The sequence below is a fragment of the Rosa rugosa genome, chromosome 7 (genome assembly GCF_958449725.1).
Source record: "Rosa rugosa chromosome 7, drRosRugo1.1, whole genome shotgun sequence".
Classification (NCBI taxonomy): domain Eukaryota; kingdom Viridiplantae; phylum Streptophyta; class Magnoliopsida; order Rosales; family Rosaceae; genus Rosa; species Rosa rugosa.
The window spans coordinates 24,601,242-24,616,549 of NC_084826.1; the positions used below are offsets into that span (position 1 = coordinate 24,601,242).

General features: G+C 36.5%; 2 protein-coding genes across 2 annotated transcripts; one reads left to right on the top strand and one right to left on the bottom strand.

Moving 5' to 3' along the window:
- LOC133723516 (protein PATRONUS 2-like) lies at nt 1-6,483 on the top strand. The gene is made up of 5 exons (XM_062150361.1): nt 1-310; nt 836-1,402; nt 5,323-5,422; nt 5,512-5,971; nt 6,081-6,483. Exons 3-5 carry the CDS (start codon nt 5,419-5,421, stop codon nt 6,238-6,240), a joined length of 624 nt encoding a protein of 207 aa, XP_062006345.1. The 5' UTR covers nt 1-310; nt 836-1,402; nt 5,323-5,418; the 3' UTR covers nt 6,241-6,483.
- LOC133723097 (flowering time control protein FY-like) lies at nt 3,223-4,383 on the bottom strand. The gene has a single exon (XM_062149928.1). The coding sequence runs from the start codon at nt 4,381-4,383 to the stop codon at nt 3,223-3,225; it is 1,161 nt and encodes a 386-aa protein (XP_062005912.1).
- Nucleotides 6,484-15,308: the final 8,825 nt, after the last annotated feature.

The window sequence follows — 15,308 nt, forward strand, 5'->3', positions numbered from 1 at the left end:
TGATCGTAATTGCAGGCTCATCACGATCAATTCAATGACCTTTACCTCGGCCTAATGACCTTTAGCTCCCATTTAATTATCGACCCTGATAAATATGGGGCTTTTAAAATTACAAATTATAACTGCGTAGAGTAAAACAAAAAGCCTGCAAGGCCCATGTTTTTATTTTGTTGGTTGATGCTACAAAACCCCCAAGAGGATTGCTAAACCCCAACACTGTCTCATTGCCAAACAGACCATTCTGGGTTTTGAAGGTTTCTGAGTCCGCCGCACCTGCATTTCCAACTTCTGATTGAAGCTCCTGAATTCGGTACGTCGTCGTTACACCCCTTTTGGGTTCTTCTTCTTTGTTCGAAAAGGGGGAACCTTTTTGTGTTTGGGAGGTTTTTAGCTATCATAGTTTTGACCTTTAATACTTCCGATGAACTGGGTTTATTTAATTTTGCGTTGAGTGTGGATATCCATTCCATGGAATTGATATTTCAGATTTTGTAACCGGAAAAACTGATTCTGTCGGAAATATCTTGGAGCTGATGTGATATAGATATTGTATTCATGTTTGAATTATTTAACCAAATGCTGAATTCTGTGTATGCATATTGTTCTTTGCTTCTAGGCAAATGATTGGTCAAATGTCGATTTATGTCGTAATCCACCGGGAAATGAAAAGGAAATAAAGAGTCATAATCATTGAGGTCATATCCTTCCTCTTGGGTTTGGTCATGTTGGTAGTTCATGAATGCCCAGAAAGTTAAACTGTATATGCTGTGCTGCTTATACATGCTTGAAAAGTGTATAACTAAATATAAACTTTTGAAATGTGTTTTCTCTTTAGGAGTTTTTGTTCAAATGAATTTGATGAACAGACCCTAAGTAGTTGATGACCAAAAAATCAAACAAACAATGACCAAATCGCAAGCATTCTCGTGGTCTGGTCTCGTCTTCAATCAAGCAATCAAGAAAACCCCCAATGCTCCACTCCCCTTGTACCACCAGTAGATCTCCTCCACCTTAACACACTTGCTCAGGTCCTCATCTTTTTCTTCATGGCAGACCCATTACTATTCCACGGTATCAGACAGAGTAGTCCACGACATTCTGGCCGAGGTCGAGAGAGAAAGGCACAGAGAAAGAGAGCAGAGGAAAAGGGCTGGTCTCGACACCAAAGACATTGACCAAGAAGATGAGGAGGACTACATGCGTGTCACACCATTGATAGAGAAGCTTGAGAAGGAGAAGCTCAAGACCACTGGGGATCTCAATTCCTATGAGGAGCCCTCCGATTCTGATAGTGACGATGACGAGGAGCAGTTCAGTCCCGATGCCATCAAGAAGAGGGTTGATGAGTTTCAGAGGAAGTTCACGCGACATGAGGAGTTGCTCAAGAATTTCACACAGGCTGGTACTACTCTTCTTCATTGTGTCTTTTATTTAATTTTTCATAAGATTCATCTTTCTTATTCTTGTACAATGCTTGATTGGATGCAAAGATTCGTCTTCTTCTTTTTCAGATTCTGTCTAAATGAAATTTTAGAAACAATGCAACATAGACAATTTATGTGTTATGTGTTATGTGTAATTATTGTTCTGTTTAGTTCTTCACGGCACGGGGAGTAGGAGATAATCAATCTGTGTATAACCTCTACTTGGTGCTTATTGTCTGGTTGTTGGTTCAGGCTTGATTTTCTCATTTGCATTTAATTGGGAGCTGTCTTTTCTTAGTAGTTGATAGGTAGACACACAGAAAGATAGTTAATCTAGAATGGAGGTTTAGTTTTAATGTTGACTTTACAATCTTTGGTGATAGGCATTGTTCGAATTTAGAAACTTACAGCATTGTAGAGGTCAGCATGTATGCATTTAGTTATCATTTACTTTTGTTGCCTAGCTTCAGTTGTTTATTATAAATTTTTTATTTCTTTTGTATGGATTTATTTTTGCACGATATCTTAGAGCTTTAATTAAATTGTTTTGTTTGTGTAATGTCTATAAAAGAATGAAATTTTAGAAACGATCCAACATAGACAAGCTTACTGAGAATCAAAATTGGGGAAATGTCAAAACTTGACTTGTCCGGACCACAAGAACATAAAAGAATGAATTTATTATTGTAGAGTGACTGGACTAAAAGAATACAGAAAGTCAGAAAGTAATATAGTTTTTTTATTTTATTTTTTTATGTGAAGAATGGTAGTACACAAAAAAATTGAACTGAGCAATGCAAAGAATTTGTCCACTTTTTCACATGATGTTCATTTGTCAGAAGCTATATATGCACAAGAAATACAGTTTTCTCTTTCATTGAATTCATTTAGGGTCATCAATAGAACTTCTGGATCTGTCACAAGTGATGTTGAACTGTGAATGCAGGTACATAGCAGCCATACCCTATCCCGAATGGATATAGAACTGTGAGATTGAGCTGCTACTCCTGCTAGTAATGGTAATTGGAATAATAGGAAGAAATTGCTTCTAGTAATGGTAACAGGAATAGCACCTCTTAGTCATATGCATGCAGAAACCCAATCCTTTATAGAAATTACTGGTATGCTTGAAGTGTGCCTCTTATTGAACAAGCGGTTAAGTAGCTGATCCAGATTAAAAGGCTGGAAAGTGTTCATTTGTATTGAATATTTGGTCTCCTTTCTTTGTTCATCTAACTATTCCAGATTAAAAGGCTCAACTTCATCTCGGTTTTTCTTTGTTTCCTTACTTTTAATCAGACATTGCTGGTCTGTATTTTGGTTTTGTTTTGTTCCTCATTTTTTCTTTTTTTGTTCTTTTTCTTGTTTGAACTTTGAAGTAAGCAATGTTGATTAATTTTTGGTATATTTTTTTATTTGTTTGTTTTTGGCTAAGACTAACTAAAAGCATATGGGGGCCTTGGAAAATTTGATATTTGAGACGGTTGATTCACAGCCAGTTTTTGTGGGGTGGGAAAATTGAACTTGGTCTCTTCTGGCTGGAAACTGTTCTTTTGTATTGAATATTTAATCTCTTTTGTTTGTTCAACTAATTATTCCAGATAGTTTTTCTATTTTCTCTCTCTCTCTCTCTCTCTCTTGATCAGACACTGTTGGTCTGTTTTTTGGTTTTGTTTTGTTTGTCATTTTTTTTTTCTTGTTTGTTTTTTGGTTTTGTTTTGTCTGTCATTCTTTTTCTTTTTCTTGTATGCAGTAGCCGATGTTGATTAATTTGGGTTTTTAGATTAATTTGGTCTGTTTAAACCGCAATTCCAACACCGGGTATAATGGTTCCAACACCTCCTGAACCAAGGGTTCCTTGGTCTCGAGTAGCAATAGTTGGTGGTCCATGAAATGGAAAGGGAAAATTACTTTGATTCTGACTGAATTTAGATTTATGTCCTGTTGTGCACCAAAACTTGGTGGTGCGATCATTGCTACCACTACAAATCATATGACCCATAGGATGCCACTGGAGATCCCACACACTATTATTATTGTAACTGTTAGTGTGTGCGTTAGGAATTTCAACCTGGGGAGTTACATGGCCAACAAGCCAATGGAAAATGGATCCATCACTACTCCCACTGACAAAATAGTCTTGAGTAAGAGGATGCCAAGCTAGAGCAGTCACTTGGTTCTGATGGCCGCGGAAAGATTTAAGTTCCTTCATCGCCCTCAAGTCGTAAAGCTTAATGACATGATCCTTGGAAGCAGTTAGCAGCCAGTTACCATTTGGGTTCCACTTGACAGAATGCACCCAATTTTTGTGATCATAAAACGAACAGAGTTCTCTCCGTGACCTAGCATCCCACAGTTTGACGACACTGTCTTTCCCACCCGAAGCTATTAGAGAGTTTGTGGGGTGCCAGTCAACACTGGTCACATTCCAACCATGGCCGGTCAATGTCTGCTCCTGTTGGCACCGTTCAAAATCCCAGATTTTAACACTAGTGTCATCCGAACATGAACAAAACTTCAAATTACTCCGACAGAAGCTCAGGTCCCGAACCGATTCTTGGTGAGCAGATTCAATGACAAGCACATTACTCATGTTACTGATCTTCCAATACCTGATTGTGCCTCCATCATCACCAGAGATCCAATCTTCATCATCAAAACTCCACGCCATGGACCTGATTGGTTGATCATGAGCCTGAATCCTCAATTCGTGTTTGAATGACTCACCATTCCAGAGAGTGAACTCCCCGTTTTGAGAGCCTGTAATAAGACGCCTCCCAGAAGGTGTCCATAAAACTCGATTGATCGAAGAAGCACGGGCTCTGTAATTTGTACAAGAGTGCACAAACTCGGCAGCAAATGGGTTATTAATCGAAGAACAGGCAGCCGCCGGCAACGGATCTGAGGACCACTTTCGATTCTGTGTGTATCGGACGACAGAGCCGGTGTAATCAGCCATCTTCGATTTGATTTAGGGCAAAATTTAGGGCAAAATTTTCGCAGAACCTGTTGCTAACTCTGTAATTGGGAAGAAATGCTTCTAATTTATAATAGAGGCTGCGTCTGGGCTACGCCACAAATACGCGTAAGAATTTGTTCTACGCCACAATTACGCGTAAGAAATTTTCTAATTTGGTAATTTTCCCAATTTCTTCATAATTTTTCAAGAGCGTCCAGAAGCCAACTTCGATCCTAATTTGGTAATTTTCCCAATTTCTTCATAATTTTACGAACATCAAGATTCTAGAATTATGACTTTAATGACATGGGAAATTGGAATCAGTGGGTCTAATGGAAATGGGTTTTCTTAAACGAACATCAAGGCTCGGATGGTTTCCATTTGTGGTTCTGAATTGGGTTTGAAATTATGATTCTGATCATGAACCCTGATCGAACAGGGATGAAGAATGATGGGTAATATGTAAATACACAATGTTGTTATGTAGAAATTTTATGGCTTTAGGCTTGTTGGCCTTAAAATAATGAAGAATTTGGTCTATGTTATATTCTGAAATGTTGTAATTTATGTTCAGCTTTATGGAATTAAACCGATAACTATGAACTTATAAGAAAAGTTAGAATTTTGGCCTCTAAAATAATTTCAAATATTGGACCTTGGATTTGCCCTTCTATTCAACTTTTTTGGCTTGAGTTTTCAGGTTTGAAAATAATCAAGAATTTGGTGTATGATCCTTTTTGACATTCAAACTGGTTACTATGTTTTTACTGGAAATGTGTTGCATATAAGGGGTTCAGTTAGTTTTAGAGTAGTGAATGTCTATTATCTTATTGTATTCAAACAAAATGGGAAAGAAATAGGTTAAGAAGGGATGTGCTAGACAAGTGATTGTGCATTATATTGCATGGTTTAATGTTGTTCTTTCAATTGTTTATACAGATAACTGAAAGAACAGATTGAATTGGCTAAACAAAGCACAAATGGCATCAACAATTGGTCGTTTGTTTCAAGATCAGAATCTCAGTGTTCACTCTAATGGGTACTTATCAATTTATGGCTATGTCTTTCCTTAAAATATAAACTTCTTGTCTGGATATTTTGGTCTAACTTATATAATATCTACAATAGGAAATTCTACTGTAGGAAAGGGTGGTGCAAAAACACAGAAGAAAGCTGGGTTTGGTGGAAGGAAACCTCTAGGAGATGTATCGAACACTGGGAAGCCTGATTTTTCCAAGGTGTCGAAAAAGCCTGCTCTTACCAATGTTTCTGAAATCATTGCTGATGCAAGCAACAAGAAAGGCCTTTCTAAAGCCTCGGATAAAGTGCAGACTCGTGGCAGTCGGAAGGCACTATCTGATGTGTCTAACACAGTCAAGCCACCTGTGCATAAGAAGTCAAGTGTTGCGGCACAAACACCTTGTGGTTTTGAGGAGGAAGGTTTCCTGCATGACCATCAACAGTGCATCAAATCTATGAGAAAGGCTAATCACATGGATCAAATGGATTTTTTTATGATGATACAAGGATCAGATTCATCCAAGAAGCTTCTGTCTCCATGTGCAGTTTCTCAGTTTCGTAAAGTTGAGGCAAGTTTGCAATTCCTTTTTTTTTTCATTTCCAGCACTAGCTTTGTCAGTATGGATCTTTCTAAACAATGCTGTTTTGTCATCATTTTTTTTTTTTTTTTTGTTTCTGCTGGATAATCCCATGAAGTACTTGGATTTGAAAGAGATGCCTGAGCTGTCTATCAAGCTTGACTCTTCACCTCATTGCAAGTCTCCACTATCACCAAATCATAAAAAGTCCACTTGGGTTTGGGATGATTGTGATTTTCAGGTGATGGAAACACCTTAGTTTCCAAGGCACTGATTCCCCTGTAACTTTCAAACTGTGTACTATGTGATGCACCATTAATCCACTTGAAATTGATGTAGCCAGAGTCATTCCAGAGGATTTGGTTTTTGTTAGTCTGTTTCTAGTTTTTCTTTGTCCTCTGTAAATATCATTTCTTATGTTTTCGCCACATTAATGACACCCTCATTGTGGATTATATGGATGATCTGACTTTTGGTGATGAGTATAAGAGTGAATGTGATGTGAATTACCTGTCATACTTTACTTGTTTTTATCATGCCTTGAGTGGTTTTTAACTCCTTGCATAATATATGAATAGAGTAAGATTACAACTTGCAGAAACAGTCAACTCCTTTTCTTTCATCAGACCCCCGGAAATCTGATAGTCATTCAACGTGCAGAAACTGTTAACTCCTTTTCTTTCTTCAGACCCCCGGAAACCTGATGGTCTTTGCTAGGTGACAACGATCGAGGTCAAATCTAGCTAATAGGTGAACTAGACCCAATCACTTTCATTACTCAAGCCTTAAGTACCGAACAAGCTTACAGATCACTTCCTTCAGTAATTTTGTCATCTTCTTTAGGCAACAAAACAAGTAATAGCAATCCTTTGGAAAATTTTGAGGAGCAAGTGCCAGGCAACTGATGGATGGCTAATAGTAATGAGAACTTCTAATTTTGTCATCTTCTTTAGCAGCAAAACAAGTAATAGCAATCTTTCGGAAAATTTTGAGGAGTGAGTACCAGGCAACTGATGGATAGCTAATAGTAATGAGTAACTTCTAATTGTTCCTAGGACGAGTTGCAATTTTGTAGAGTTCACCCTATTGTTTTGCCAAGTTAGCATTGGAATTGGTCGATGTTGTCATTTTGCTAACTAAGAGCATTCTTTACAAACCGATGGGGTTTCATCCATAGGCATAAATCAAACTAACAAGAACATACCAAAGGAACCAAATTGAATAAACCTTCTAAGCTGCAGAGAGAGCAAGCACATACCAAGTAGGCTGCCAAAAACACAAAGAAACCAAAGACAGACGAGCAAAAACAAGTTATCCAGAATGAAAAGGCAGAAACAGCTGCAGCCTCCAGAAATTAATCTATAACGTGGCAGGCTTTTTTTGGTTACACCAGTACATGACTAATCAGCATGACAAATATTTTCCTCCCATCTAACTTACAATGCGAAAGTGATAATTAAGTTCTCAAAATGCGGCTAACACCTGACTACTCCTTTGACAAGTAATTCTATGAATTCCATTGATCCTCAAATGATCTTTTGTTTTTTGGTCAATATCTTCAAAGTTGCACAAAGTTGCTCAAACTGAATAAATGATTCTCTTGCAACATTGGCATAGCCATCATCCATAAATCCGCTCGTACATCATCCTGACAATGATGTCTTTAAAATTGCACTATAGATAAAATGGTATGGAAATGAGATAAAACCTTATCCTGTACAGATTCATGCTCATTAAAAGAAAGCAACTAGTAGGGGAAGACAGCTACCATGAGGCTTAAAAGAAATTGGCAAGCACTAGAAAAAGGAAACTTTACATGAAAGAGAAAAAGTAAGGAACCGTTTTGTGACTTCATTCCTGCAATCCTGTTGTAGCTGATATATCTTCCAGCCAACAAATGTCCTATATGTCCTATATGCTGATGAAAGAGTTGACAGGAAGCTCTATGCTGATGAAATGTCCTATATGTCTGTGACAGCCTGAATCTCATTAGTATTTATTCCGAGACTTCACTAGATCGAGCTCTCTTTATCTGGAAGCAGGTTATGTGTCTGAATTCTATTATTAGAGACTTAGAGTTCGCAACCTTGATTGGATATATATGTTGCATATAAACGACATTTGCCATGATGGTCTGAAGTGGTGTACAGTTTTTATTTTCACTTGTTGGTATCTGTGGAAATGGAGGAATAAGACTATTTGATGATAGTTTCTTGTTTCCTTATAATCCTGCCAATGTGAATATTAATAAAGCTGCAGCTTGATGTAATGCACAGGGAAGTTGCAATAAGGGACCTGACAGAACCCTCCTTCTTGTTCTTGGTTTTAGCCTAGTACTGGATGGTTCAAAACTTCAAACTAAACATTGACGATGTGACGTATTCGTGGCAGAATTGGTGCTGGTTGGCGGGCTTTTGAGTGTATATTCTGCCATTCTGGTGTTTGGATTACTCTGCTTACATTTTTGTTGGACTAGTTCTTGAAGCCGAAGCTTGGAGCTTCTGTTGGGATTGAGAATGCTAATAGACTCAAAATATAGGCACTGATTGTTGAAAGTGATTCTGAGGTGATGATGTCTTTGAGCAGTGTGTGAATGAATTTGTTCCTCTTTGAAGTCTTTGATTGGCTCATGCCTTCATCTTCAAGCTACCCTCAGTGAGCTTGCCATTATGTCTCTAGAGAGATGAACAATGTAGCTGAAATTCTCTCAAGGTGTTCTGGATGGTGATTTGGTTTTCACTTCATGAAACAGCCACATGCTTCTGTCTCTCAAGATCCTCTGGATGATTTTTTATTTTATTTACAAGAACAAATTGCACTTCACAAACTACTGTCCTAAATCGAGGACTTCCACACAAGTCATCTAGCAGCACAATGAGAATCAGCATAGAACCAACTGTACCAATCAAGTTGCATAGTTCTGGAGATAGAGTCCATACATATAACTTACTCCAAATCCCTTGAGCTACTGAACAGTCTCTGAGAAGGTATGGAAGATTTTAAGGATGGTCATGACACACAGGGCAGAGGCAATCAGAGATCAACCTTCTTTTTCTCTTCTCAACATAAGTGATAATCTTACCATGACCAGCCAGAAGAAAGACTTCAGTTTAGGTGGTAAAGGAAGTTTCCAAAGAATGAACCAAGGGAAATCATCAAAGTTCTCTTGCTTAATTAAGGTAAGGTAAGCTGATCTAACAGTGAATACACCATTACTGTACCGCTCCAACTGATTCTGTCAGAGCCACTACCGTCAAAGCCAACAGGAATTTGAACAACTCTGTTAATAATTTCATCACATAGATGCATTTTAACAAAACTCAAATTCCAAGCACCTCCACTCCAACATTCATTAACCTTGACATTGAGGTTGATATTGGTAGTATGAGCAATGGAAAGGATCAAAGGTATTATCAAAATCGTTAAAAATCAATGAACTTTTGCAAGTCATCCCTCAATGCTCAATCCTTGAGGACCTTTTGTTCTCAACCACTGATCAGTCCATGTTTACCATGATTACCATTACCAGTTAGTTCGCATAGATAGTTGAAAATGTCTTGAATAAACTTCTTGTCTTGGTCTCTTACGAATTGAATGATCCAACTTCACTGTAATTAGTAAATGTAGTCCCAAGTTCCAACTATATGTATCACGAAAATGTGTACTCACAATAACAAAACTTTAATCATCAGAACATTCGTTAACTACTTTGTATACATTAGCAAAATACACGATATCAACACACATATACTGATGCAAGGCATTGATTACATGCATTTCTATGCATGTAATTATATCTTAAACACTATAAATAAGTAAATCCTCAAGTCAATTATTATGTAATTAATTCATTTTTATTTATTTTGTAGTAAATAAGCGAAGTTGTGGATTTCGGAAGAAATTGTGCGAAAATGGAGTTAATTGGAATTACCGACAAAAAGACGAATTGTCGATGTGGTCAACCAAAGTCAAAGCCAAGAAAGAAGCATAAGGCAATTACGCATAGTTGTGGGTATGTGCGTGAAATTACAAGAAGAAGAGGGAGGAAATTGAAGAACAGTGTTAATTAATCACTGATTTGATTGATTAACTATTGATTTGGTTAATTAATCATTAATTTGATTAATTAAGTAAGAAGTTGAGCAACATTGCATGCACGTGCAGATTTGTATATAATTGGTTGAAAACCAATTCAGCTTTGACATGTGGCACCCATGGTTTAATTAAACCATGATTCTCATCTCGTCCATCTCTTCTTCACGCGCCGATTTTCTTCCCTCTCTCCCTCTCCTTTCTTGCCATGTGGCCCTTATCTCTATTCATTCCATTTGCAGCCCTTTGCAGTCACATAAGAGCATTTCCACCGGTTGTGTTTTGACCGGCCTCCACATGGGATTAGTGAGGTGGTGACCGGCCACATCCAAAAACTCTCCTCCACCGGCTTAAATCTGACCAGCCAAGTTTTGGCTTTTGGTGACCGAGTCCAAAAAAAAAAACCAACAGACTGACTAAATTTTTGACCTAGCATGCCCCGCTACCAGCTCGGCCCAGCATGCAACGTGGCTGACGTCAACGACAGACAAGCAGAGAGAGACATACCCCTTTTAATTGCTCTCTCTTTAAAACTGTGACGACACAGACCAAACCCTATTCTCCATCCTCTCCTTGAACAGCCGCACACCCATATATATTCCCTTCCCTTCTACTATAGCCGAAACCACCCCCCAATTCCATCTTTTCTTTTCTTTGTTCACCGAGAACCCACCTCCATATCTCTCCATATCTCTCTCTTCCCATTTTAACTTTTCATCACCAATTTTCATTCTTTCAAGGGAAACTCAAGGGGCTTTCACTACACATCAATGACATCATCAAGGCTTCATCACCACAAAGAGATTTTAGCTTGGTAAAGAGTGGGGGCTTAATCTCAAGTTGGGTTCAAATACTTTCCTTACTTGACAACGATTCGTACGCTTGCGAGAGTATATGAGTCAAGTCAATAGGTAGATCAGATCTCTACTATACATCTTTAAATACCTATAATGTAGGTATATAAGTATTCAATATTTTTATGTTTGAATTTTTGTTCATTCGTATGTATAGGTAGATCAGATCTCTACTATACATCTTTAAATACCTATAATGTAGGTATATAAGTATATATTTTGTGTTTGAATTTTTGTTCTAATATTTTTCATCCTATAATGTAGGTATATAAGTATTCTATATTTCTAGACCTACATTTTAGGTATATTGATTTCATAGGAATGCATTTAGTCTTACACGTTTGAAAATTATATATTCATTGATGAATTATAGATTTTGAAATTTAAAATTTAGAATTGAGCTAAAATTAATTATTTACCTTATTTGGTTGCAAGGGTAAAATCAACTATTTAAAAAAGCAAATGAACAGCAATTAATAAGAAAAGATACATGGACTGCATCCTCTATAAAAAACTAAAGCAGTCACCATTTATAGTGGTATGACCCACAAATCAGCTTACTATAGTTTTAGTAATGAGTATCTTGAGTATATGTCACGGAGGTAAAGCAAACCATTGGTTAAATAGTTGCTAAACCGTAGCTACTGCTTCTTCCCACCAATCAATAGTGTATTAGTTTCAAAACATACCATTCAGAATGGTGTGGTGAACCCCATTTTGTAGCAGTCATGATTACATATATTGAGAAAGATATATCTTTCTCAATATATATTTGATTGTATTGATAATGAAACCATGCATCATGAATAGATTTCAAAATAAGAGCAATCGTGTGAACAATTATAATTGGTTTGGAATGATATGTTATGTTTGAGTATTGTAATGATATATAATTTTTATTTTATCAGACAAATGATTTACAAAATAATAAGTGCAAGGTACCAAGCCATAAATTTATAAAATAAAATAAAGTAAAATAATATTCACAAGGTATGATATATTACCTTGTGGATCATAAATTAAAAGTGATCGAGTACGTTGTACATGTTTGACTAGTGATCACTACCAATTACCAAATAGTTTGGAAGATATGTATACAAGTCGACAGTCGATGATGGCAAATGTCAAAGCTAAGCTACCACGGCTCCAATTTTTTCCATTAGGTCAAGCAAGTAAGAGTGGCTAGGGTTAGTTTATCTTGTTATCCATTGCATATACATTTCCAAGGAAGGAATGAATGAGCTAGCTTTCACACTTTTCCAAATGGAAAAGGAAAGGAAAAACAAACCTGTGGTTGGTGACTGAGGACAAAACTCACCAACAATTTGAAAATGATTAAAAAGAAGAAGAACGACTGATTTGATTAAGGTCAAGTCAAGAAAGCCCGGCGGCCAACAACGATCAGAAACTTCCCAAATGTCCAAATGCCCTGAATTTCAGCTTCTTCTCCCGTTGCCACCGGTATTATAACACGCGTTCATGTTAATCTCTCCAATTAACAACACAAGCTATATCTATGGGTATATCTGCTTGTGGTATACCAAAAAATAGTAATTTGACGACGTATTTAATGGTTTATATTTCATTTTTCATTAACCGTTATCACCGTATCTTTTATTGTTAAATGCCAATACGAACGACTATATAAGTTTGGGGTATCTATTTGTGTTTATGGGTCGTGTTTGTGTCTCTTATCAAATACTAATAACCCTTAATTCAATGAGATTAACTATCATTTTAAGTGTGTTATATGTTTGGAATGACTTGTGCATGCCGTAAATTATCATTTTAATTGGATCATTTTAATCTAGTATGTGGATAACTAGATTTTTTTTTTTTTATCGTATCATAATTTTTAAAGGTTAGATCAGCCTGTAGGTAGAATTAATTCGTAGCAATTATTAGTTAGTTTAAGTTAATATTGATTAGGGCGTGTCGTACACGAGCTTAATTAGTAGACTACACTTGCATTTATAATTCTCAAAGAAAATGAGACATGGAAAAGCACAAAGTCAAAAAGTCACCTCCAAAAGCAATTAGAAGATTGCGGAAGAAACTGCAAAATCAACATCGGGAGATAGAAAATTTGGATGGAAGAATTAGGACGCTAGATGATAGGCATGCACACATGAGATGGATCCATCCCCACTTAAATTATAAAGAATGGACGACTCGACTTTAGAAATTAACTAGAAGGTAGCAGCCCACCTGAAATGGAATTCCAACTGATCAACCCTTTAATATATTCATGGAATAGTGTTGCAATGAGATAGGGAATAATGGAATATGATCACACTCCTATGCACTCACATAGACCCATCTTCATTGTTCCTCAAAATAATCATCAACTCATGGATCACTGACATATTGTGGTTATTACTATCTTAGTGTGTGTTTTTTTTTTAATAGAAAATATGCTTCATTTAAATCGATATAATATATTGGTGAAAATTAAAAATAATTAAAATTTTGAGACAATCAGCGGTTATGGATATTATGATCTAAAAACATCAAAGTCTAAAAAATAAATATCAATTTTCATATGCTATTAAAATCATGTAATTTTGAGAGTCACTATAAGTTGATAATTATTCATAGATAATTTTGAGAGTCACTAACTCGCTTAAACCAATTGATGAACAGAATCTGTCCAAACTGAACCGTACTAGCTTTAAGGTAGTTTCAATGCCTTAACGATCATCAATTTGGCTGAAATTTTACAGAGATGATCTATACATTAGTACCTAAAAACTGAATGGTTGAGATGTGGATATGCGACCGAAAAGTGACCCTAAACACAAACCTCACACTTTAATTTCAGAGCGAGGCCTCGCTCTGGATAGAATCTGATATACACCATTTTCACACCTTATCAGAAACGGGGCTCACCAATGCCATAGCTGATGAAAAGTAATTGGATTAAATACTGTTTACTCTCTATACTTATAGGGTTTCATCATTTCAGTCCCTGACTTTCAAATTTCACCTAAAAAGTCTCTGAACTCTCAATTTCCTCCCAATTGGTTCCTGCAGTCAAAATTTTCTGTTAAAGTTTCCGAAAATGTCTATTATGCCCTCACTTACTTTTTTTTTTTAAAATTTTTTTTTCTCTGTTTTTTTTCTTTTTTTCATTTCACCTCTTGAAGGTCTGTGGATTGGAACCATCTTGATGAGGAGATGAACAGAAGGAGGCGAAAGAGCCGGAAGAAAAAGAGGTAAAAAGAAAAAAAAAAAAAAGGAAGAGAAATATATATTTTTTTAAAGTAAATGAAGGTATAATAGACTTTTTAGGGGAAGATAACGGAGTTATTGACGCATGCTTGACGTTGACGGTAGGGACCAATTGGGAGGAAATTGGGAGTTCAGGAACTATTTAGGTGAAATTCAAATGTCAGAGACTGAAACGATGAAACCCTACAAGTATAGGGAGTAAGCAGTATTTAACCCAAAGTAATTGGTCTCCAGGGACAACACCATAGCCATGGTACATCAAATTTAAGATTTGGGGCTATATTAAGGCCGGAACACAACAAGAAGACCACCTGAACAAAAAATCCATAAACCCTAAATCAATAGAGTATGAACAAATTGAAACTAACACAAAAAGAAAAACTTTATAAAGAAAATGAAAAATCCATTCCATCGTTGTTGCTAATACATGATCATGCCACATAGATCCGCTTAGATATATAACAATTAGTCACGTTGCCAAACACTAACAAGTCCGTCAAATACATCTGGGGAAGGCTATAGGAGGATAGAGCACCTCTCTAACCAAAATCCTGAAAAAGAACAAAACTCCAATAAAAAATTCTGGCAACAGAAGAAATAAAAGAAAGAATAAGAAAGAAAAAAAAATTCCGAAAGATGAACCATCCAACGATGCAAAGAAGATGATGTCAGACAAGAAGCAAGAAAGAGAGAGGTGGGGCTAGATGTTTTTTTTTTGGGCTAAATACTAGTTAGTACCCTGTGGTTTAGGTCCAAAATCAATTCAGTCCCTAGACTTCTAATTTCATCAAAAACACCCCTGCACTTTCAATTTTGATCTAATAGGTCCAATTCGTTAATATTCTGTTATGGGTTCAAGTTATAGTTGGATTATTTGTTGAAAAACTATTTATTTTTAATAGTAGGACTCACTCCTAAATTGACTATGCAGACCACCTCGACACCACATCATAAAACATAGGCCATATATGAGCCACATTAACAAGTTAAATAACTCAATTGTCGGAAAACTAACAATTTGGACCTATTAGATCAAAATTGAAAGTGCAGGGGTGTTTTTGATGAAATTAGAAGTTCAGGGACTGAATTGATTTTGGACCTAAACCACAGGGTAGTAATTTGTATTTAGCCCTTTTTTTTTTTTTTCCCG